This window comes from Nicrophorus vespilloides, unplaced genomic scaffold, assembly GCF_001412225.1.
Source record: "Nicrophorus vespilloides isolate i.1.1-1 unplaced genomic scaffold, Nicve_v1.0, whole genome shotgun sequence".
Taxonomy (NCBI): Eukaryota; Metazoa; Arthropoda; class Insecta; order Coleoptera; family Silphidae; genus Nicrophorus; species Nicrophorus vespilloides.
The window spans coordinates 45793-71970 of record NW_017096512.1 but is presented as its reverse complement, the minus strand read 5'-3'; the positions used below and the strand labels follow the sequence as shown (position 1 = coordinate 71970).

At 28.8% G+C, this 26178-nt stretch overlaps 1 protein-coding gene across 2 annotated transcripts in view; it reads right to left on the bottom strand.

Moving 5' to 3' along the window:
• LOC108557261 (vasopressin V1a receptor-like) overlaps positions 1-25603 on the bottom strand; it is a 29768-nt gene extending 4165 nt beyond the window's left edge. For both annotated transcript variants that reach the window (XM_017913702.1, XM_017913703.1), the window contains exons 1-4: positions 25096-25603; positions 18583-18677; positions 15964-16268; positions 6830-6970 (exon numbers count right to left, since the gene is read on the bottom strand). In XM_017913702.1, the coding sequence (XP_017769191.1) occupies positions 6830-6970; positions 15964-16268; positions 18583-18677; positions 25096-25596 (1042 nt within the window). In that variant the 5' untranslated portion in view covers positions 25597-25603. The remainder of the gene's footprint in view (positions 1-6829; positions 6971-15963; positions 16269-18582; positions 18678-25095) is intronic.
• Between the last annotated feature and the right edge of the window lie 575 nt (positions 25604-26178).

The window sequence follows — 26178 nt, the reverse complement described above, 5'->3', positions numbered from 1 at the left end:
TTCAGTTACGTTAATTGTGACGTATCAAAATATTAACGTTTTGTGCAACGTCAATACATTAGTATATAAATCAACTAATTTTATCATTTTCATTGTGACGTATAATGACATATAATATTGAAGTTTGGTGTAATGACAATTACTTAATTTTTCATACAACAAGCTCATTCTCAAAATTAGTTTACTGCACCTTACGTTCCTTATGAAACAAGTAATTAGTATATGAAATATACATTTTATTGAATTGTTTTCTTGGATTTTGTGACAAATAACTTGAAAGAAAAGAAAATTATCATTTGACAGGTAGATTCAGTTACGTTAATTGTGACGTATCATAATAATTTGACGTTTCGTGCAATGTCAATACGTTAGTATATAAATCAACTAATTTACTAAATGTTACGTTTTGATTTTTCAAAAAAAAAATTCATTAAAGAAAAGTTTTAACTTATTTATTCAATAGAAAAATCTTATTCAATGTTTTCATGTTTGATTTTGTGACATAAATTGAAATAAAATAAATGTATTTGACAGATTCAGTTACGTTGACGTATTGAAATATTCACATTTCGTGAAATGTCAATTCCTTAAAACACAAAACATAACAATTTTATGAGATTATTTAAAATGAGTTTATTTAATAATACGTTTCATTTGCAGAAGTTTTATTTTAAGAATAAACAAATCTTAAAGAAAACGTTTGCAAAATTAGTTATTTTTTATTTGAAAATATATTAAAAAAGCATAAACGTTTAGTTTTATGGCACGCAATTAGTATTTACTTACTTTAATACTTTAATAATAATATTTATTACATGAAATCCTTCAACATTTAGTTTAATATTATATTAAATTAATGTTGATTATATAGTTGTAGAGAACAAAAGCTCATCTTTAAATGCATTAACGGTCAGCATTTGCATTGTTTTCTAAACAAACATACAAAGTCCAAGCTTCCATAAAGTCAGTTGTTCGTAACTAAACTTCGCCAAAGCTGAAAATCCCAAATTCCCTCACTTCATATTAAAGCCGTCCAAAGTTTAAATGAACCAGACAGTAAAAATACAAAAAAATATGAACTATTCACTTAGGCTAATAGATTTCTTGTGAAAAATTGAACCTGTCTTTAACACTTATCGATCATACACGTACAATGGATAAGATAAGACAGTTATGAGGGCATCGTTAAGACGTGTTGTAAATATGGAATAAAAACGTATCGCAGTCAGCAAAAACCGCGTCTCGTCTAACACAAGAAAAAATAAGACTGAACGCGGGACGAAGAAGTTAATTGCTCATAAAAAAGTATATGGACGTACTTACTGAATATATATCATAAAGTTTATAACATAAATTGTAGTACAAATGAAAAGACGCACTGAATATTAGACAGTTTATGTTTAATAACTCACAATAGTTAAACAACGTAAGGATGGACGTTTTTGGATTGGTATGCATTTTATTTTTGCTAATTTCCTAACTATAATTATGATAAGCTTTATAGATAAGTTAAATGCATTAGTAGATATCTGACATACGTGTGACAGTTATATGACAGTTATGTGACAGTTATGTGACAGTTATGTGACAGTTATGTGACAGTTATGTGACATTTGTGACATATGACATATGTCAGAATAAATTATTAAATCACGTAATTCTAGATTTTATAATAAATTATTAAATTTTGGAGAAATCTTTCAAAGAAACCAAAAAACAACTACTCTTACAATAATACAATAGGTTGGTAGTTTTCGGTTATCATGAAGTGACAGGTATTAGTCAAAAATAACAAATAATGACATTTTTTAGTTATAATTTCTGTAAGTTTAACCAAAAAAGTAGCTGCCATTTCAATAACTGTTGGATTCCATGGATACAATATTTATATTAGCTATGATTGTATATTTATAAATTAGATTTTAAGAAGAAATTCACCAGATTTGTAAGTGCTTAGCATAAGAAGTTATGTTGAAGTGATGGAATATGGAAAACTGGAATTGCAAATTAGTTCCTGAAACGCTACGTTTTCATTGTTTTACATAAAAGGAGAGAAGCTTAGGGTGGAAAAAATATATAAATACAAAACGCGAATTATGTAAAAGGAAATGAAATTCCTGGAAGAGGTTTCCATAGGTAATAATATTAATTATTCAATGTTTTGAATGGAATAATAACGAAATCGATGCATTTTCATTCTAAATGAGCGGTAATTTTATTTGTATAAATTTTCCGCCTTGGATTTACGTTTATACTTAAGGATTCTTGGAATTGCCTGTGGATTTGCACGGTAAGAGCGTTGTTTAAACTTGCGGCGAACTAGAATTGCAAATTACCTCCACCAAACTTATTATTTCGCAAACAACGCGAAAAAAGTAAACATCCAGGATGAAAAATGCAAATAGAAAGAAACGTCAGCTAGCAAGAGAAGAATAAAGTGAATTCACTTACAAACATTCGCATCTGATAAATGTAACAACGTTTTCTGCACGAGAGATTGCATCCAACTTCCTTGTATAAATATTAAATACGTCCAATTTCCGTGCTGCAATTTTGATGCTAAATTTATTTAAACGCCGATACGTTGCACACATAAATTCCCTTCCGAAAAAGCGTCGGATTTCGGTATTTATTGGACAAGTGGTGCAGAAAAACGAGACCATCTTTCATTCAATCGATTTTCATTTCATCGCCGCGAGCTTAAGTAGATTTAACGAGACTAAAGGATTCTTCTGTCCGACGTTTCCTTCGACATTCTGCGTTTTCATCCTTGGTGAAAGGAGACTGAGAGCAACAGATCCCGTTTCTGATTGAATGCACAAATGTGATTGATGAACAACAGAGGAAAAAAGTAGAAAAGAAGATGAAAACGAGGTCTCAACATTTACAATACGCATATGCCTCTGACTTCTTTTCTACCTTTAACTTATTTATCTCTATACGAGCTTCTTCGTTCACTCGCGAAACACTTATCCACATAATGTAGTTTTTTCATTATTGTCGGAGGAGCTTTTTTTATTGGCTTATTTGAAAGACTTCTCCTAAATTTAATAATTTATAATCAATTCTTGTAATTCTATACAATTTTTACCGTAAATTTATTAATTTTCTTACATATTTAAATATAATTATGACACACAATCATAAAAAACCTTATTATTTTAATTTACAACTATTTTTGTATTTATTATAGTAATTTTAGATGAATTTAAAAATTAGTATTTAACGTGTCATACAAAACTGTCAATTGTCAATTTATAAATTTAACTGTCAATTATCTGTCATACAAAACTGTCAACTGTCAATTTACAAATTTAACTGTCAATTATCTGTCATACAAAACTGTCAACTTTATGATATGATGTAATAATAACATTTAATATTCGATTTTCAATTGGTATGAATTTACTACAATTAGTATTTAATCTGTCATTGTCAGTCACATACATTTGTCAGAAATCTTTCATAATTTTTCAAAAATTCAAAATAAAATCAGTAATATTTGAAGTATTATTAGAAATATTAGAATCGATATTAATAACATTTAAGTATTGAATTTCCAGTTTACAATCATTGAAATTATTGAAGGAAAATACAAAATTTTACATGATTTTACAAATTTAGTAGTAAAACTGTCATTTTCCTGTTTTTCATAATTTAAATAAAAATGCAAAGTAAAATCACTAATTTTTGACATTCAACAAAATTATTTCTTCCAAAGCTCATATTTACAAACAGTCTTCTATTTTATGATCCATCAACATTTAAAAAATCTATAATGAAAATAAGCTTTTGTGTTGTAATTAATTTCGTACTAAATACTAAACTTCATTGAAATTGTGCGACAATTTCTTATAAAAAAAAACTGACATTTTTTCATGCGCAGATATAATTCATTTTCTTTATTCATGAACAAAATTTATGTGGCTCTCATCCGCAAGATGAAGAAGAAACGAGAGAGAGAAGAAAAAAAGGTGTACACAACCGCAGCTAATAAATAACGTTTATTGCCTGGGAAAACTTTAAAGTCGTCGAGGAAAAGGAAAAGTTAGGAAGACAAACGGCGTGCGAGAAAATTTGGCCAGACATTTTACTTAAATGGGAAATATATTGATAAAACGGAAATATTGATTCGAAATTCAGGAATTTGTGAAAAAAACAACAACAACTAATAACATCTAAATGGTCTCTAAATGAAACACATTGAATGAATTGCAGCAAGGGAATAAAAATGGAAGAAATTCTGGTGAAAGAGTTTGAAGGAATTCCAAACATTTTTACTAAATTAAAAATACGTCAATGAAAATCAGGAAAAGTACAGAATAATAGTAAAACTTGGAAACTGAAGAAAATTAAATAAAAATAACATTAAACTGAAGGAGATTGAAGAAACTTCAGGATTAAGGATTTCAAAAATCATTGAAACTAAAATCTAGTATATAAGATAATTTTCACGTCTGTCATATATTTGTCACACGACTGTCATATGTTTGTCACACATCTGTCATATATCTGTCACACATCTGTCACATTACATTAAAATGAATTGAAGAAACTTCAGGATTAAGGACTTCAAAAATCATTGAAACTAAAATCTAGTATATAAGATGATTTTCACGTCTGTCACACATGTGTCATACGACTGTCATATGTCTGTCACACATCTGTCACATTACATGAAAATGAAGGAGATTGAAGAAACTTCAGGATTAAGGACTTCAAAAATCATTGAAACTAAAATCTAGTATATAAGAAGATGACGAAGGAGATTAAAGGAAATCCTGGACTAATAATCATATGGAAAATAGTTCTTTTTAAGCGAAAATGTCGCTTCGATTAAAATTCCAAAAAAATGAACTACTAAAATCAAATTCATAAAATGACGATGAAAGTGATTGAAGGAAATGAGATGAAGTATTACGATTATCATTATTATTGAAAGGATGCGTGTGTGAAGCTCACTCATCTCGCGATAAATCTCGATGATTGATGATGCAAATATATATATCCATTTTTTTTTAAACATATTTCTTTTGTATAGTTAAGGGCGTTATCGTTCCTGCTCAGAATAGGGTGAACTATTAACCCGCATAAATCTAAATACATTACACGCTCTAAGTAACTGTTATCATTATAAGTAATGTTTTTCAGTTTCCTTTTCTTAAATACAAGCATTATACAATGGCTTTTGTACGCCTACAAAGCATTTGCATATTGCGTATTGTCTGTGAACGGTCATGCGCAAAAATCGTATCACCCGAAACAATGGAATAATTAAGCGGCGTGCTTTAAATCAAAACCCGTCTATTTGCTTGTATTAATCACATAAATCGAAACGGTTCGATGCAGTAGACGTGATCAAATTCATAATTCCCTCGATATTATACAACGTTCGCCATTAAAACAAATGAAAAATTTCATTATTAAAAGTCGCAGCTGGGCAGATTTGGTTTTAATTATTAATATTTGACCTTTCAACATTTTTTTTTTGGAACTTATTAACTGATGTTACATATTTTCAATATATTCGAATGAATATTACATGAATTAATAAAATAAATAATAATAACATATTCAACCAATTTCACGAATTGCAAAATTTAATTAATTAATAAACATTATTAATCAATTCTAAGTTTTTTTTTTAAATAAATTGAAAATAATTATATGCATCATTTTGTTCCTGTTGTTTTCATGTCAAAATCAAAATATTTACTTACAAACTTAAAGAAAACCAATACAATACAGTTATTTTAGTTGCATTTTTACGTCTGTCACACATCTGTCACACGACTGTCATATGTCTGTCACACGTCTGTCACAGATTTGTTATGTTTATCAAAAAGTGTAAAAAAATAAAATCGTTTATTAATATTGTGAGAAAAACGAAATTAACGAAATTAATCTAAATATTAATGTTTGTATATTTAATTTACATTTTACATGAATTTGTACATTTTATATAACTGTCATTTATCTGTCACTCATAATTGAGACTACAAAGTAAAAAGACAGATAAATCTCTTTGAAATATGAAATTATTTATTTTAAAGCTTTTTGTAATTTAAGAAATATTGTAACTTTTTTAAATCTTGCTAATAAAGTAATATAAGTAATTTATTTTTGTAGGTTTGTAGTAGTTAAATCATAAGGTCATGGCCATTCCAAAATTATGTTATATAGGGTCTATACCGCAAGCCCGACAACCGAAAGACCGTCTATTGAAATCCCGACGTTCTAAATCCCGACTGTATCGAAATCCCGACGTTCGAACTCCCGGCTGTATTAAAATAAAAAATAGACGAATTGCAAAATTTAATTAATTAATAAACATTATTAATCAATTCTAAGTTTTTTTTTTAAATAAGTTGAAAATAATTATATGTATTTACAAGGTGTCATAAAAGCAAGAGTTCCTGTCATTTTGTTTCTGTTGTTTTCATATCAAAATGCTACCATAATCCCGACAATCAAAATCCCGACTATATTTAAATCCCGACTACCATAATCCCGACAATCAAAATCCCGACTACCATAAAAATGTTATTGTAGAAATTTATAATAATAAAAGACACTGTCGGGATTTCGAACGTCGGGATTTTGAGCCAGTCGGGATTTCGGTTATCGGGATTTCGATAGACGGGATTTCGGTTGTCAGGCTTGCGATTGCCACCGGTTATATGATGCTGCTGTAATCACAAGGTGTATATATGCAAACAAATTTACGTCTCATCAAAGTTGGTTGCATTTGAAGCAAAAAAAAATATGAATCATTGCTAATATAAGGATGCAAAAGCGAAACAAATATAGAAGTCCTTGTGCAATTTACCTGCTGCCTCTCTGTAATTCCTGTTGCTGGTGTAATGCCTGATGAGTAACCTTGGTAACTCTCTATTAAAGGCCAAGTAAATCCAAGGATTGAAACAGCTGTTTAAGCTGTACAGTAACGACACTATCGTGAATACAGGACCTAAAGAAAGAAACTCATTAGACACAATCCATACAAGCAATGTTATTGCAACAAAAATTTCAATCTGCATCGATTTTCGGTTCGTTTACGACAATATTTTTGTTTTAACTACATGGAATATTATCATAAGCTCACTGAATTTGATTAACGTGATAAAATTGATTTACGCTCTACAGAATATCATCTGATTGGGTTGTAAATATTTGCGTTGCGTCAGGTGAATAAACGTACATATTTTTCTAGTTTGAATTACATGCACCGACGATAAAACAAATTGTTTACAATTTATCTCGTTTTGTACCGATTGGAAATTGCGTTGATTCATGCATAAGCTTTACATGATTACGCAAAAACTGTAACGGTTATCATTTCGTTTCAGGATAAATTTCAGGTAAAATCTATAATAATTCAATTCAAAGATATATTTTATTTTTGAGTGAATCAAAATTATTGAAAATTTTCACAATTTGAGCGCTTGATGAATTGAGGAAGAAAATTCAAAGTTTATTAAATTTTGTCTGTTTTGTTTGTTAGAAATGCGTTGCCGTTGTCGAGTAACTAGCATTGTGTATGTAGTTGACAACTTGTACAAGTACTTGTGCCTTTTATACCCACGTTGAGTATATAAAATTAATGAAATTCTTTGAGCTTCAATCAAAGAAGATTAAATATATACTTTATTTTGTTATATAATTAAGTATAAATAGGAAATCATGTGAACGAATGGAAAAAATCATCAAACATTACTGTTCAAAGAAGTTAAAATAAATAATTTACTAAATATAAGTAGGGAAAAACGAACATTTAATTACCTCTGAAACATTTTAATCCAAACGAATTTTCAGCCTCACGAGAATTTTAATTTAAAGATTTATAACGTATTTTTTTTTTGCTCAAACCCACTTCGTTTTCATTAATTTCCTCACAATATTTATTTTAATAAACGAAAAATTTACTGTAAACATTTATTTGTTTCGTTATTTTCGCTTGCGTAAGGAAAACACACAAAAAAAATAAATTTTAATTACTGATATCGAATTTTATTGATTTGACGATATAATTGAAATTTCTTTGTACAAGCAAAAGCTTTTGTTTTTCCAATTTGAATTTCGCATTGTTTTTCATGTCGGTTTCCTTGCGCGAATGGAAAGTGAATTTTTTTGAGCTTATCTTGAAGAAGGGGGAATGAGAATTTCCTTTTGTTTCGAGCAACAGAATTGCCTTTTCTTAACCCGGAAAGGACGCTCCATTAGGGTGGGTTGTCTCGAGATGACGTAAATTGTTTTATTGTTCGGTTTCATAACGCTTTCAATCGATTTTGCACAGCGAAACGGTAAAGCAATTCCCAATTTAGATTCGAGCTTTTTAAACTCGTCGAATATTCAAAACGATAAGATTGATTTGAATTGGTTGGTTGGTTAGAAGTAGCGGAAAATAATTTGTAATGTATATAAAGAAAATGATGCAACAATATTCGCGGGAAATTTGAAAAGTTAATTCTTAGCTACATGGTTGATGCGATTTTGATGCAATTCGGACGCGCTTTGAACAACTTTATCGATGTGGAAAGTTTATTTTATTTTGAAACTGAGAGAATCGTGACCGATAATAAAGCAAGGGAATTCTGTATCGAATTCATGTTTTATTACTTGTAGGCCTTCTTCCACTTGAAACTTTTATTGGACTATATTGAGAGAAAAGTGATTTAAGGGAAAACCCACTTCTTTTTCTATATTTCTTATACTATATTCTTAATGTTTATATTCAACGTTAGATACTTCGGATTTACTTTTAGTTTACTTTGAAATGTTCAAACCAAATTATAGTGAATCCGGACTGTAGGAAGCCTTAAGTTAATGCTGTACACAAATTGTTAAAAATGGTATCAATAATTAAATTAAGTTTGATGTCATATTTGATAACATAAAGGCTGGGTCGGATATATCCGCCAATCGACCGCAAAGTGTTAAATACAAAGAATATTAAAACTTCGTTAAAGTAATGAAGCAAAATATTTACTTACTTACCACTGACTAACTAAATTATTATTAACTAAATTATTATATAGATTCATCAATTAACTAAACTTTTCTCTTTCACTGTAACGCAAAGAATCTGAATTTAGAATATAAAACACTTTTTTTTTCTTTCTTTCATTAGCTAGCCTCATTTAACATTTATGACATTCTAAAACCAATTTAATCCGTGTCGAATAATCCCCTTTAATAATAAGTGTATAAAGCGATCCGCGGAAGCGTTACGTCCGTAAATTATAACTTCGGGAGCGATCCTGCATAGTATATTAACTCAATTAAGACGGAGACCAATTAGTGAGGGTCGTAATTAATAAAGTCGAAGAATTGAAGTCGTGAATTTTCCAACAAATTTTACAGGATGTGAACTTAATTTGTAATCATCCAAGGTTGTGGCCTTTTCGTGAACCGGAAACGGGAGGCTTTGACTCTTTGACAGTTGCTTTGTTAGGAAGGTGATGTCACGTAGTGGATTTTGTTGAAATCCCAATGATCGAGTATAACAGTGAGATAGGAGAGATCATTTGAAAGGACTAGAGAATGGAAGGAAGAAAGGATGTTCAACAACAAACCATAAATTTTCGTTTAACAACAGAACGATAAATCTTTTCGCGCCGATTGTAAATTATCTATTCGCATTCGAATCGTTATTTATTCAAAAACAAACAAAAAAGTTTAAATATTTCGAAAGTGTTAGTAAAATATTTATTTTAGTTATTAATAAATTGTAAAATTATAAGTAAAAGCGATTTTTTTAATAAACAAATATTAAAAAAACCTGCTAGAATCTATTTTCAGCAATAAACATTTCAACTAATCCTTCATGATTCTTCAGTAAAAAACTGCTTTATATAACACTAAATATTTATACAGCAAAGTGCGGTTTTGATCAGTCCGGATTAATGTATGAACATTTCAAAACATTCTAAATTTTACTTAAGCAAAATAACAATACATGAAATTATTTTTAATCGTTTGATAAAGGTAATAATACGTTAAAGTATTTTTCCCGATTAATCCGGTTTCAAACAGTCCGTTTATCAAAATATTGATTTTGCATTAAATATTGAAGAATCAATGATGGTATACTATTCTGTATAAATATTTGATTTCGATCACTGTTTCGAGACTTGTAACAAGTAAAAAGCCGCAATCGTGAAAAATTCATAAAAGGAGAAGGTAAAAATAAAGCATTCAAGAGTCTTATGTTCCTCGGGGATAAATATTGGAAAACACACGAGACGACTGTCGTAAAATGCGTTATATAAAAGTTCAAGATTCTTCCTTGAGCATTGTAAAGTAATTTTTACTATTTTACATTTAAATTGCATACGTAAATCGATTACCAATAAATAAAAAAAAGTAATTTAAATATCTTCAGATAGTTCATTGTTAATATCATGATTTATTTAATAGTTTCATATTTTATTGTTGTAGAATCTTACATGTTGCAGTCTGCAAGAATTGAAAAATGTACATAAACTAGAAGTATTTTACATAACAAAATTTATTTATTTTCAAATTTTACAAAAACTTAAAAGATCAACTATTTTTTTGTAATTTCTGATTCAAATGTAAAACCCAAATATACATACAATATTTGTATTTTGTTGTAGAGTCTATTTCGGGTCAAACAAAAACTTTCTTGAAATATCATCAATATTTGGATTTCAAAGTGGAATATGCATGATATATGAATGTGCAACCAAAAGATTCCCAGAAATCTCAGAATTCTGATTGCAAATATAGTGCCTGATTAAATTTCCTGTTGAAACACAACCTATAAACTGATTCCTACATAGAAAAGAATGAAATTTTCTTTTTTGTCCTAACAAGAGCGAGAAAAAAAAATTGCCCAAATTATGTTAAATTCACTAAATATGAAGAATTAATCTGTGTTTGTTGTAAAAATTAATAATTTGTTTTATTTTTTTGAATATTTAATGATCGGGTCATTTTGACCCATATTTGTGTTTTATTTATTTGTCCGCAACAACGCTGACAAAAACGTCAACTGTTTTATATATTTCAGTAGAATTATTTGTTTTTTTTTACTTCTATTTGTATTCATTTAAATATTCAATTTTTATGTATTTTTCGTTATTTCAATGTGATGCAATAGAAAATAATACTTTTCCCTCAAGTCACTCTTTAATCATTTCCAGTTCGTATAGGGAAACACGTGCCAACCATCTGACAAACTGCAGTGAGAAGGGTGGGCGGAAATCTGATGGAAAAGGAAACTTATATACAAAAAAAGATGATGGAGAGAAAAGCCGACAATGTAAATCCCAACGCTGTGAATAACATTTCACTCACTCGCTTTTCCTTTCCCTTTTTCCATCGGAAGAGGTGAGTAATCGATCCGAGTATGATGGCCTTGACGGTATTAAGGAATTCAAATAAATTGTTTTCTCCCGTTGCGTTCAGTTGACGATGGTTTTGCCATTCGTAGACGATAAGTAGATCGTGTTACGATCATAGACACGCATCGACTCGTATTACATAGAGATATCACAGTAAAAGAAAATACATGAATTGAATGCAAATGAAAAGACAAAAAGTGAAAATTACACGCATCAAAGACCTTAATCTCAATGTCTCATTTTTTATATTTCTAGTTATTTTTTTTATGAACGAGATACTTCAGATTTGAATATGTAACTGCAATAAACAGAAGCAGACTATAAACTGAAACAATAAAAGTCCTCGACTGCGCGAAACTAGATCATAATGTTAGGGAGCTGCCTGTACCTTTTGCTATATGAAACATTTAGGTAATAATTTTAAACGTAAATAGTCTAGTCTACTTTAATAAAACCATTATGAAACTTTATTATATAACGAAACTGAGATAATATTACAAGTTTCTGAGTGAAGTTATTATACTTGCTAGTTTGAAAATTTCAGCTCTAAAATAAAAATTGAGAAAAAAATATATACTTCAGTTTATCTCTTATTTTAGACAAAAAAAAAATGTTAAAAATAATGAGATTGTGTAACAACTTCAATATTAATAGTTTTAGCTTACATTTAACACATATATTGAATTTTCGATTTTTTTTGGTTAATTTTTTCCAATTCATTACAAGAAAACCACATGTAGTACTATTTTCAATAAACAAGCATTTAATTCTGAATGGTCTTAGGTTTAATTAGAACATTCATTTTTATACAAAACTTTCGTGGTTTTCAAGAAATACGCTAAAATGTAAGACAGTTTTTCATCAATATTTTTAAGAGAAAATATTGAGAAAATTCATAAGTATCAATTTAATCAGGATAAAAACATTTAATTACAATTATTTTTATATTTGTTTAGTTTTTTTTAATTTATTAATATAAAACTCATATTTTTTAAGAAATTTCTACAAAATTAGAGAAATTGTATAAAATTTACATATTTAAATTTTCATTGAAAAATCATTTTATAATCCATACTCTCAGTATGAATTTAAAAAAATATATTCAAATAAATATTTCGTAGTTTTCGAGTAAATCAAAAAATATAGTTACTGCATTAATAATGCTAAAATATAAAAAAAAATGTTTAAAATTTTACAGTTAATTATTTTTTTAGCTCTAAGTTTTAATATTAAATTTTTCAGTTAATTACAAGAAAACCATTAATACAACTATATTTATTTTACAAGAATTGTATTATTTGTGGTCTTAGTTTTTAACGTACAAACATTTTTTTACAATTGTCGAAAAATTTGCTAATATTTATTTTTTTATCAAATTCAACAGTTTCTTTCAAAAATCAGTTTAATAGTAATTTAATATCTATGCTTTCAGTTTTAATACACATATTCATTTGATTTTTTCATAATTTTTGAAAACTTTGCAAATAGTTTTTGATACATACATGAAATGTAATAATTTCTATTCCGACAATTAATTACAAGAAAACCATATAAATCACAATTATATATATAGTTATAATACTCTATCATTCTCTATACTCTTGTGTATATTTAGATGGTTCAAATTCATGTTGAAACTATAAATATAAAAACCATAATAAATTAAAAATACTTCTCGTATTATACTATAATAATGACAAATTTTCTACTATTTCGAAACGAATTTCATGAATTGAAGAACTTCAATGAATAAAATAAACATTATTTATACTAGGTTTTATTTGTGAAACGAAATCGTTGTGTATTGTAAAAACATACGAGAGTTTCCTTTAACATTGTAAGCAGTAAATCACTTGGAGCTCTACGAGCACCGAGATATTCTCTAATTTATTGTAAAAGTATTCAAATTAAGTGAGCTCGTTGAGCGGAAGTGCATACGGAAACAGCTTCTTTTCATTATTATTACTATTATAATTTTACGGTTTACTTCTAAGGAGTTATCGAACGCCCAATTTCTGTCCGCCCTTATTTAATTTTGCCTAATTCTCAAAATAAATTTCACTTGAACCTTAATTTCGCCGTTTAATCGCGTGCTGCAGCCGTTCTACCATTAAAATTTAATTGGATAAATATACGTTTTTTTTTATTGGCCACTTGCTTGCTTTTAGAAGCATTTTTTTTTATGAAATTTTTAATTTATTTCAACATAAATAATTTCAAGATTTTTATTGAAAAAAAAAATTACAATTATGAAAGTTCACACAATCAATCAATCTCTGTGTGTTCAATTTCAATGTCTGTTTAATAATTTTTGTAGTTTAAACAAGATAAAAGTACAAATTACACGGTAATACTAAATTTAATATTTTTAGTTAGTATTTTTTTGCATTTAACGCAATAAATCATGTAAAATAAAACCATTTTCATCAACTTATTGCAATTCAGGCTAAAATTAAACCATATTTTAATGAATTATCTGAAACTTTACATAAATTATGTAAAAGAAAATAGCAATTAAAAATAAATAAAAATAAATCTCTTTTACGTGCGGCTCCCGTTTTTAATTCGCGATGTAAATCTAGTTTACAGCTCATTAAATTCTACGCGAAGAGCGTTAAAATTTGATAGGATACTAAATCGCTTTAGAGTAATTAAAAAGGATCAAATAAGTCTATTTACTTTTATATTTCCACATATATTTTTTTATATTATTATATATTATTTTATATTATTTTAATATGTTTAATTTGAATCTTGAATATTGCTGCGGTTGAAGGTCGAAGTAATGAAAAATTAGCGCTCGAAAATGGATAGAATTAATGCAAACGTGTATTCAAACATTGCTATGTTTTGTTCATTTGGATGTAATTTGCGTTTAAAAATGAAGTATTGAAAAATTATGTAGTGTCTTCACATTTTAGCGATTTTCTTATAAAATGTAATAAATAGAATGTATCTAAATGATGCATTTGCAAGGTATATATTTGGGGAAGTCAACGTGTATTCAAACATTGTTGCGGTTTTGTTCATTTGGATGTAATTTGCGTTCAAAAATGAAGTATTGAAAAAATATGTAGTGTCTTCACATTTTAGCGATTTTCTTATAAACTATAATAGATAGAATGTATCCAAATGATGCATTTGCAAGGTATATATTTGGGGAAGTCAACGTGTATTCAAACATTGTTGCGGTTTTGTTCATTTGGATGTAATTTGCGTTCAAAAATTAAGTATTGAAAAATTAATGCTCGAAAAAGTAGTGTCTTCACATTTTAGCGATTTTCTTATAAACTATAATAGATATAATGTATCTAAATTATGCATATATAATGTAGATATTTGGGGAATTCAATGTGTATTCAAACATTGGTGCGGTTTTGTCCATTTGAATGTAATTCAAGTTCAAAAACGAAGTATTGAAAAATTAACGCTCGAAAAAGTAGTGTTTTCACACTTTAGCGATTTTCTTAAAAACTATAATAGATATAATGTATCTAAATGATGCATATATAATGTAGATATTTGGGGAATTCAATGTGTATTCAAACATTGCTGTGGTTTTGTCCATTTGGATGTAATTCAAGTTCAAAAATGAAATATTGAAAAAGAATGCTCGAAAAAGTAGTGTCTTAACATTTTAGCGATTTTTTTATAAATTATAATAGATAGCATGTATCCAAAGAATGCATATACAAGGCAGATATTTCGGGAATTCAACGTGTATTTAAACATTGCTGTGGTTTTGTTCTTTTGGCTGATCATAATTGATGAAATATTGAAAAATAATGCTCGAAAAAGTAGTGTCTTGACATTTTAGCGATTTTCGTATAAACTATAATAGATATAATTTATCTAAATGATGCATATATGATGTAGATATTTAGGGAATTCAACGTGTATTCAAACATTGCTATGATTCTGTCCATTTGGATGTACTTCACGTTCAAAAATGCTAGAACAATAGATAGAATGTATCCAAACAAAGATAGTCTTCGCATATTATTGATCTTAAATTAAAAGTACAAGTGACATGTCAAAATACTTTTTGTTGTCCCGGCGAATCCACCCGATCACAGAAAAAAATCCAATCAACGAAGTATCGCATTAAATTTAAATACTGTCTGATGGAAAATAATACTCCTTGCTTCCATTCTACGTCTGAAAGGAATATGTCTCAATTAACCGGGTTAACGATCATTTTTTGCCCTGTCCACGGAATCCACCCACACAAATCCACCCTCAATAAGTAATGGATAATAATGGACCAACAGTGCATATAAAATCAGACATCACGCAAACGAAATTTAACGGCAAAAAGACACACATGAACACACGAAACGGATTTTTTTTTGACGTAAAAGCAACAAACTTAATGTAAATTTAATGGCTTTCCAAAAAGCACCGCTTGTTTATACTAGGAAATTGGCTTTCCATTAAATCGATTCACTCACCCGGATTTTATCTGTACCTTTTAAAACTGTCCTATTTTCTGCATTATTTTTTTTTTAGCAGAATCTAATTGTAGACGAAGCAATTTGATAGTTTCATTATGTTGGAAGAAAATTGAATTTTATGGTTGAATTTCTTTACTTACCATTGAGGAACGGACTGTTCACCGCTTCCGGATCCCAGGTGGCCCAGAGTTGACCGGATATGAAGGGAGTCGAGCAGACAATGTGCATTACGATTACGGCGATCGTCTGTTTCACCGTGTTTATTTTCGCTCGAGATATGAGGGGGGCACGTTTTCCGGTTTGCTGGCTTTTTCCGTTTCCTGTCTGCACATTTCGTGGTCGCATTCCCAATTCGCCGACGGCGCTGTGCCATATCTCTCGACAGATGCAGCTGTACGTTACTATCAGGACGACTAATGGGATGATGAACACGGAAATTCCATACCTGCACATGCAAAATTCAATTCTAATTATCATACCAATACACAGAGCTAATCATGTTTAGTTTACGTTCCTGTATCAAATTGCATTTACTGATATGACAATTTCAAATAGAAATGCAAAATTGAAATCAATCCATATTTTCATTATTGATATCATTACATTTTAGTAGAGTTTCCAAATTTAATATTGAAATCAATGTAAGTTCATTTTTATTCAATTATTATTAAGAAATATATATGTATTACTTATAGTTGTTTTATAGTACATTTTTTTTGGTACAAATATGAACAATTTTTGTTCATTTGCAAATAAAACTCAATATATAATAATAAGTATTAACTGAAGTTTCCTTTTATAAAATACACTTGTTAATGTTGTAATTTAATGGTTTAACACATTGTTATTTAAACAGTTAAAATTAAAAAAAATGGATTTCTATTAAAACACATTAAAATTATTAAATTTCAGCAATATTTTCAATGAAATGTGGTACTTTTTGGTAAAATTATATGCTTAAATCGTATAATAAAAACGGATCAATTTTCATATATCTATATGGATTTTACATAAACCGCACAAAAAGAGACCAATCTCATTATTTCACATTTTTTTTATATTTTTTTTCTCCTTTTCACGTAAACATTCATTCATGAAAGACTCATAACTATTAGGAAATGGTACACATTTTAAGTACATCAGTATCTCAAATAATGCGGATAATCGGTTCAGCCGGACTGTTTAAAAACAGATTAATCGAGGAACTAAATAAAATAGAATTAAACCGCACAAAAAGAGACCAATTTCTTTATTTCACTTTTTTTTATAATATTTTTCTCCTTTTCACGTAAACATTCATTCATGAAAGACTCATAACTATTGGGAAATGGTACACATTTTGAGTACATCAATACCTCAAAAAAAGCGGATAATCGGTTCACCCGGACTGTTTGAAACCAGATTAATCGAGGAACTAAATAAAATAGAATTGAACCGCACAAAAAGAGACCAATCTCTCTATTTCACATTTTTCATCAATTTTCTCTCTTTTTCACATAAACATTCGTTTATGAAAAACACAAAACTATTATCAAAAGGTACACTTTATGATTATATAAATACCTCAAATAGTGCGGGTAATTGTTTCTGTCGGACTATTTGAAACCGACCAAAAAGAGACTTAAGTGTATAAAGAGAAAAATACCAATTTTGTGTACAAATTTTTTAGAATTTATTTTGCTTAATTAGTTTTTTTTTGCACTTTAATTTTCTCTCCTTTTCACATAATAATTCATTCATGAAAGACTTATATAACTATCATCAAATTTAGAATACATCAAAACTTCATATAGTGCGGGTAATGGTTTCCGCCGGATTGTTTGAAACCGGACAAAAAGAGACTATTTCTGTCCAAAATTTCAAGTTATATTATAAAACACTTTATAATTTTATATTTACTCTCATTTACAAAATGTTGAATAATAATTGTTTTTATAGTAGAAAGATATAATAAATCCTGCTTGTTTTAATTTAGGACACCAAAAAAACAATAAGTCTTAGATTATAGATTGAAGTCTTACGTAATTATTTAAAAAAATATGTTACTTCATGTAAACTAATTGTTTTTTCTCTCTTTTTGTTGCTGAAATTATCCGCAATGCGTGTTCAAATAAAAACTGTGGTGTGCACCTTTCGTGTAAATAATAATTTTACATTATTATATATTTTTTTTATAAATATACATGTCTATAAATAATAATTGAGAGCACGAGAGAATCACGTGCAGAGTAGAAAAAATATGTAGATATTTCTGGTAATTTTAATACTCGATGACGGCAATAAAGACGTGTTATATTTTAGTAGTGTAAATATTGATTTTATTAATGGAAATTTTTATTTTGTAAGATACAAATATATACAAATTTTTTGTTGTTTTATGTGGCTTCGATCGGTGCGGATTCACTAAAGTACGGTTTTAAAAATAAGCTAAAACATTTGTCTTTTGTTTCAAACAGTACAGAATAGATTATCCGCACTATGCGAGGTATTGCTGTATTTCTAATAGTTAGAAAATTATATTTAAAGTTGTAAAAATTGCTAAAAATGTCGCAACGTCGCAAATCTGCAATTGACTCCGGGGCTTTAAATTAATTCACTTACGTAATGATAATTTAAAGCTTCAAGAAAAAAAGGACGAAAAAAATTAAAGTAACTACAGGATGAAGAAGATTGATGATGCGTATCCAAAATTTATTGCTGGCAAAGAAAAGGAGGAGAGTTCTGTTGGATGTTGGGACGGATTGCAATTAATAACTTACCACGTTACGTAGGCTTTCTCTCCCCATGCAGGAAGGAACGTGGCCCAACAGTCGTACTCCTCGTTCTCGACGTGTTGATATGAGAAAATGGTAATCTGCAAAAAACAAGAAATTCATCCTATTATAATTCGCCTAGTTCGCACTGCTTCAGAGGCCAATTTTCCATTTTCCTAATGGAGTGAAGCCGAGTAATTAAAACCGCGTGCAGCACCAAAAGCAAATATGCAGATTGGCTTATAACCGGAATGCTGAGTGTTACGAAGATGTGTAACCATAGAGTATGGAATTAGGTCTTTCATGAGTTCAACAGCGTTTGTATGAGTGAGTACAGTTTATGCATCTGTTTCCGTAAATATTCATTATATAACATGTATTTTACTTAATGTTAATGCTGATACATTACCACTTTCAATGAACAATCTTTGTAAATAAGTCTAATATTCGCGGACTTCTTGAAACCGGACTAATCGAGGAATTACATACATAATAAAATTCATCGCACAAAAAGAGACTAAACATTATTTATGTATAAATAATGGTGACTATAGAAGAAAAATCGTGTTTTAGATCGGAAAGTTTCGGGATAAAATGTGATATTAATAAGATTGTGTCTTTATGGAATAGTACATGAACTCATTCGACAATATCGTTTTAATTAAACACCTGCATAAGCACCTGCATGAACACCTGCATTAGCACCTGCATGAACACCTGCATAAATATCTGCTTTTTAATTGAACACCTGCATAAAAATCTATGTGAAAACCTGTACTTTTATTGAACATCTGCGTGAATACTGCATTATATATGAATACTGATTGTGCCTTTATGGAATATTACATGAACACATACGACAATATCGTTTTAATTAAACACCTGCATAAGCACCTGCATAAATATCTGCGTTTTAATTGAACATCTGCGTAAAAACCTGTATTTTTATTGAACACCTGCGTTAACAACTGCATTATAATTGAACACCTGCATAGACACATGCGTAAACTCATGTATTATAATTGAACACCTGAGATTTAATTAACAATCTGCGAAACACTTCTTACAACACTCATCAAGTAAATCATGTATTAGTTTATGAAAATGAAATCTAATTATTTATTACTATTACTTCAATATTCGTCATTAATCCTTTCCTGAGGAGACACACAATAATTAACGAAATTGAGCCAGTTAACAGACAGAATATTGATTTTTGGGACGAATTTTCTCATTTTTTATATAATTTCTACGTTTTTTTCTACTCGTTTTAATATGATATAAATTGTAATTCATATGAAAATGTTAACACATTTCTATATTCGATAAAAAGTAATAAAAAATTAGGATACAAAAAGTATAAATTATTGTTTATAGTTAATATTACATTTGGTTTTTGTATATTTTCTTTTTCAAATACATTGAAACCTCGCAAACGAACACCTCGCATAACGACTAAAATGCATACTAAGAAAAATGACTCATTTAACGAGTGACGATGAGAAGAGAAGTCCGGGATTGCGCGCCTCTGTATTTTTGAATAAGTCACGAATGTTTCAGTGTATTAATTTCACAGAGTATTAATAAACTCAATTTAATTTTTTGAAATGAATACAAAAAGCTTCAACAATATTGCAATTTTTCAAAAGAAAACTGAATTGTAAAAGTAAAGTTGCCGGAAATGGCATCCATCGTGAAAGGAAAACAGATCGAACAAACTTTTAAACTCTCATCAATCATTCGCTCGAAAAGACGCGACAGCTTTTGTAGATAAACATTTTTTTTTGCAAAGTAACGTATTCTCCGAGTTTCGGAAATGGAATTATGCCAATTTATATAATTATACATTTCGCATTCAACACTGCGAGCATTATTATTAATCCTAGTGAGAGTGAAACTCACGTTTTAATCCCGAAGGAGAATCTTCAATTGGGATTAAACTGTTTACAGTGTTGAATTTTGGAGGAGACGGTGAGACTTCCAACGTCTCCCCCTAGTTAATGGCATTCCTTAGTTTATTATCCGTCAAAGGGGTGTATTTTGCGTTCGCGGCTTCCAATGTAATTTCATTTCACACATACACAATGCAACGGGCGTCGCTTAATTAATCCAATTTTTTATATCCATTGTTTCCTTCGCACTCAAACAATCACACCATGCTCTCAAAACCATTGTTAAAATTAAACGATTTTAACGCCGCTTTTAATGACGACGACGACGATCGTAATTATAGCGGATCCACAAAATTATTGTTGACGATCTTTGCGAACTTTACTAATTGAACACAGACTGAATTGTTCGGTTGTAACCACACTGTGCGTGCGAGATGTAACATAAATGTATGTCAGTTGTACAGTTGTTTTTAATTGAAATTCTTCGAGAATTTCTATTTCCCGGGAAATGTCCCGACGTATATTTATATCTCATTATTATTGCAATTAATAACAAGTTAAAGAATGTAATATTCATTACAGAAAAATGTTATTAAATGGTATTTTCCATTTCTCTTGCAAAGTTCTCGCTTAATTTCACTTTCATTTGCAAGAAAAAACAACTCACAAAACCCTATTTCGTCTTTTAAAGTATTATTGATATATTATTCAATAAATTTAATAAGATTTTTCAATATATCTTTGTTTTTAATATTTATTAAATAATAACTCTTGAAAAGCATTTTTTAGAAATATGGAATAAACAAAAATGTTATTACTATTTCGTTAACTGGATTCAAATCGTATAGATCAGTGGTTCCTAAACTTATTTGACCTACAGCCTCCCTTTCCAGAAAAAATATTACTCAGCGCCCTCTGGAAATCAATTTTTCTAAATCTTCTCTTGTTTCTTTTATGCTTTTATGCTTACAGTTATTCATCGCCCCTAAACGCACCTGTGGCCATCACCGCCTCCCAGGATCGCTTCAGTGCCCACTTTGGGAATCACTGGTATAGATGATCAAACTTGAATTAAGTAAAATAACCTGAATTGTTTGCATTTGATGAAAGCGAATATTGCATTAAACTTTCCTCTTTGTTGAGAGAAACAATTTGTCTTAAATCACGATCAAACTTTTCCCTTATTTAACCAACTTTGGATAAGTTAAATTGCGATCCATCAAAGTAATAATATTTTATTTTATTTACTTCTTTTTATCTATTTCAAACTCATGACATTCTACTATATAATAGTTTCTCAAATGAAGTCAAATATTTATATAATTAATTAACAGATTTCAAAATTGCAAAGAATAATTAAGAGAACATACCATTTTTTTTAATTATTTAAATTTATTTTCAAACTTAATGTTTTATCCATATATGAATTGTGAAATATTCAATATAATAAATAAAAAAAATAATTAAAATTCAAAGTTGATACACTTTTACTTATAAAAGTTTTATAGTAATGTTATAAGTAATAATTTGTTGTTTTTTTGTTGAAATATTGATGGATATTTAATGATTTAAAAAGTATAATTATATACAAATAAATATATTTTCATATAATTATAAAAAAAATTAAATCATTGAAAAAATCACTTGAAAGTTTTCTTTCTTTTTGATATATTAATAGAAATTTAACGCATTTTTTAATTAAATGAAAATATTTTAAAGTTTTCAAACAAAATCTTAAAAATCAAAGTATTTTTAGAATATTGATCAAATTTAAACAATACTAAAAAAAGTATAATTAAGTTGTAATCAACTGTAAATAAACTATGGATATATCTGAATGTATGTGTATCTAATCGGAAGATATATGATTTTGATTTGGAAATACCGGTCATGGGTAACGGAAGGTGAGTGAGTGATGGACGTGCTGCATAAATATTGGAAATCCTGTCGGTCAAACAGATTAGATTCAGTAAATCCGAACGTTTCGCATCGTGAAAATGCTGTGCATGTACTTCACATTTCAGACATACAATATTTATTATATAATTATTAACGTGTCACGAGTTCGATATAGAAATTTCACTGTCATTTCATTGAATTGATAGGGGGATCAGTTGAAATTAATGAAACTCGTAATTAAACATTCATTAATGAGGCGAGATGCGAGACAATTGGAAATTTTCACTCGGAAATGTAAATTACCGTCTTTCAATTTGTAACTAAGATTGATGTGTCTTCACTTGACAAATTGTTAAATGCATAATTGAAATGTAATTACATTTTAATGAAACATTCATTTTAGCTGATTTATAATGACTTGAAAAATAAAAAAGTTATTATATAAAAATATTTAAAATAAATTTAGTTTTACTGTAAAATTTATTTTGTACACAATATTGCAATGAATATGTATGATGTTGGATTACATGGAAACCGTTTGAACTTTTGTTTTAATTGGAAATTGTATGTAAACAGCGAATATGTAAAATATTGAAGTTTACTTTGATTGTTGTTATACAGTAAAATATATATTTATAATATAATAAATTATAAATATTGATAATTTGTTGACTTGAAATAATCTATTTAATTTATATTAGATGGAAGAAATTTGAATTATGTAGTATTTTCATTAATTAATGCGTTTTATTTAAATAAAAGTAACTGTAATTATAATTTGATTTGAATATATGCATAAAATTCATCATATGTAACACATATTGATTAATTATATATAAAAACGTTAATTAATGTAATTGCTTTAATGTCATATTATAAATAAATGTATTATAAAGTTCATTCATTGGAAATAATTTAAATATTTGAGTTTTTTTTTCTATACATTTAATTACATTTCATTCATTCATACATATTTAATTGAATTAATGAAAACATTGAGTCTTCAAATATAAAGTATTAAAGTCAAGCAAATTATATAAATGAAATAAATCATTTTACTGTAAAGAAAAAAAAAACGTAGTTTAAGGATTTTGCTTTCACGTACTTAATATTAAAACTTATTTATATAATATTTAAGAAATATATCATCATTTTGTAAGGTTATATATTTTAGTTGACAATTTACAAGTACAGTGGAACCTCGTTTAACGAATTTAATCCGTTCCAAAATTTCCGGATTCCATAATATGTGTACACAAGTTTTAAAGGCGCACAATCCGGGATTCTTTCTCATCATCACTCGTTATGCGAAACGTTGCTCGTTAAGCAAGTCAATTTTCTTACTATAATTTTGCTCGTTAAGCGAAATACTCGTTAAGAAAGGTGCTCGTTAAACGAGGTTCCACTGTATTTGGTTTCGTTAACCTCTTAAGTGGTTATGTCGTATATATTCGTCATGGTCACTTGCATTGAATAACGCTTATAACGAATATATTCGCATCATGTATCAATCTTTATACAATGCTTGGGTTAAGATTCATTTTCCAGACAATGTTATTATTGAATATATTAGATTATTTCTTAACTAAGACATTTTTTATTTAAAGTCGAAAAGCAATTTCTCAAGGAATTTCGACCCTCGGAGACTTTTTCCCTGCTCATCCATCACTCATTCGCTATTTTTAGATTTTTTAAATATTTTACAAGCTTCCTCATTCATAAATCATTGATATTTAAAATTCAGAATATCTTCAATATTTAATGTGGACTTATTTTTTAGAAGTTATACAATTTATTGTAAGTAATTTATTTTTAATCGAGTATTTATTTTAGAATTTGTTAACAAAAACATGTATTTAGTCTCTTTTTTTATTACGATGATATTGGGAAATGATTTGGGTTCATAAAGCAATTTATCAAGGTGTTCGACACAGAAAAAAAACCCTTCTTGTATACCTATAAAGAATGTTAAGATTTTTTTTCGCCTCTTACAAAAATTTCTATTTATAAAATCATTGATCTTAGTCAAAATTCTATCAAAATTTAACATTATTTTATATTTTTTTGCATTACCTTTGTGTAATTAGTGAAATTATTTAGATTTTAATAGACTTTAATAGAAAACTATACCAGTTTTGTGTATTAGCACAAAATTGATTTAAAATATTTTGCTTTTGGTTTAATTACTTATTTTTAGTTTCAATATTGTTGTCCTTTTTGTGTCCTTTATAAGCATTTTTTTTGATAAATATTATTAATGTAAAGAATAAAACATTAAAGTATTCGAGTTTTGATTTTAATGACTTCTTTTAATATGAAAATATTGTTTCAAATTGCTTTCATTTAGAATACATTTCGTTTTACAATTACGTTCTAAAATTTGGAATTCATTCAATATTTAAAGTGAGTTAGGAAAAACATAACTTTATTCAAACATTTAGAATTCGTTCAATATTTAATGTAGTACTTTTCCTGGCTATTACAAGCATTACAATTTGTAAGTCTTTGATTGTGTTAGGATTTAATTGAATTTTGAATGTGATATAGGTTGAAATTTACGTGCAATATTTTCTTAGGTGACGGAGGGTGAAATGGTGGATGCGCCGGGTTAAATATGATCTAATATTCAATCGCTTCGAGATGATTGATCGAGGACGATCCTTCAACCTCGCAGATGATTAATTTGTCGACTATTAAGACGATTGACACGGATTGATTGGATTTTTACCTGAGGAATGCAGAAGGCCAGACTGAGGACCCAAGCGATCCAAACCATGACTCTAGATCGACGCGAAGTCCAGGAGCAGTACGTCAGAGGATAACAGATGGCCTGGTGTCTATCGATAGCCGTAGCCATCAAGATGTAAGAGCTCAAATACGGTCCTAAAGTTTGCCCGAACTTCACCAACTTGCACAGAACTTCACCTCCTTGGAACCGGAACGTCACGTCCCAGCAAAGCTGCGGAAGAACACTCAGGAACGCCGTTATCAGATCGGCTATGCTCAGATGCAGGATGAAGAAGTACATCCTCGAGAGTTTCTTCCGACCTGCGTAACGTCTCCGCGTCCACAAGGCCAGCAAAACGATGCCATTTCCGAGGATGGTGACTATGAAGATGATGGCTAAAGTTGCAATCTCGATGCGAGCTAGACCCTCGTTCCTCTCGTTCGCTGGAAGGGCTTCCACGAAGAGAGTGGTGTTACTTCCATCTTCTGTGTCGTTGTTCATTGCAAGGAATCTGCGAACACAATCGAGATATTTACACGATGACCGCAACATTTATCTAAGTTCAAGTACCCCAAATGCATAATAATTAGTATGGAATCGATCGTTGATTTTAATGGAATAAATTAGTTTCAAGCATGCAAATTTTCTGCTCGAGTCTATGATTTTATAATGCATGTCTACATTCTAAACGTCGTCGTACATTGAAATCGTGTCATTGAACCTTCTCGGTTATTAATAATTTCCTTGACGCAAGATTTTTCATCTATTTCTAGATTAACATTTTGCATTTTTTAATACACGTTTTCGAGATTGATGTATTCCAGGTTTCATCTCACATATTTGCAGCATCCAGGAATTTAATAACATGATAATCGCAGTTTCATAGCAAAAATATAAAAAAAATACAGAAACGAAACGAATTACAAATATTAATTTTATTTTATATTTATTTTTATTAATTACAATAAACAATATTATTATTTACAATCAATTAATAGAAACATTTACACACATTCATATGTGTAGATCAAAAGAGCCGCAGATTGCCGAATCTGAATTGTAATGTTAAAAAATTAAAAAATT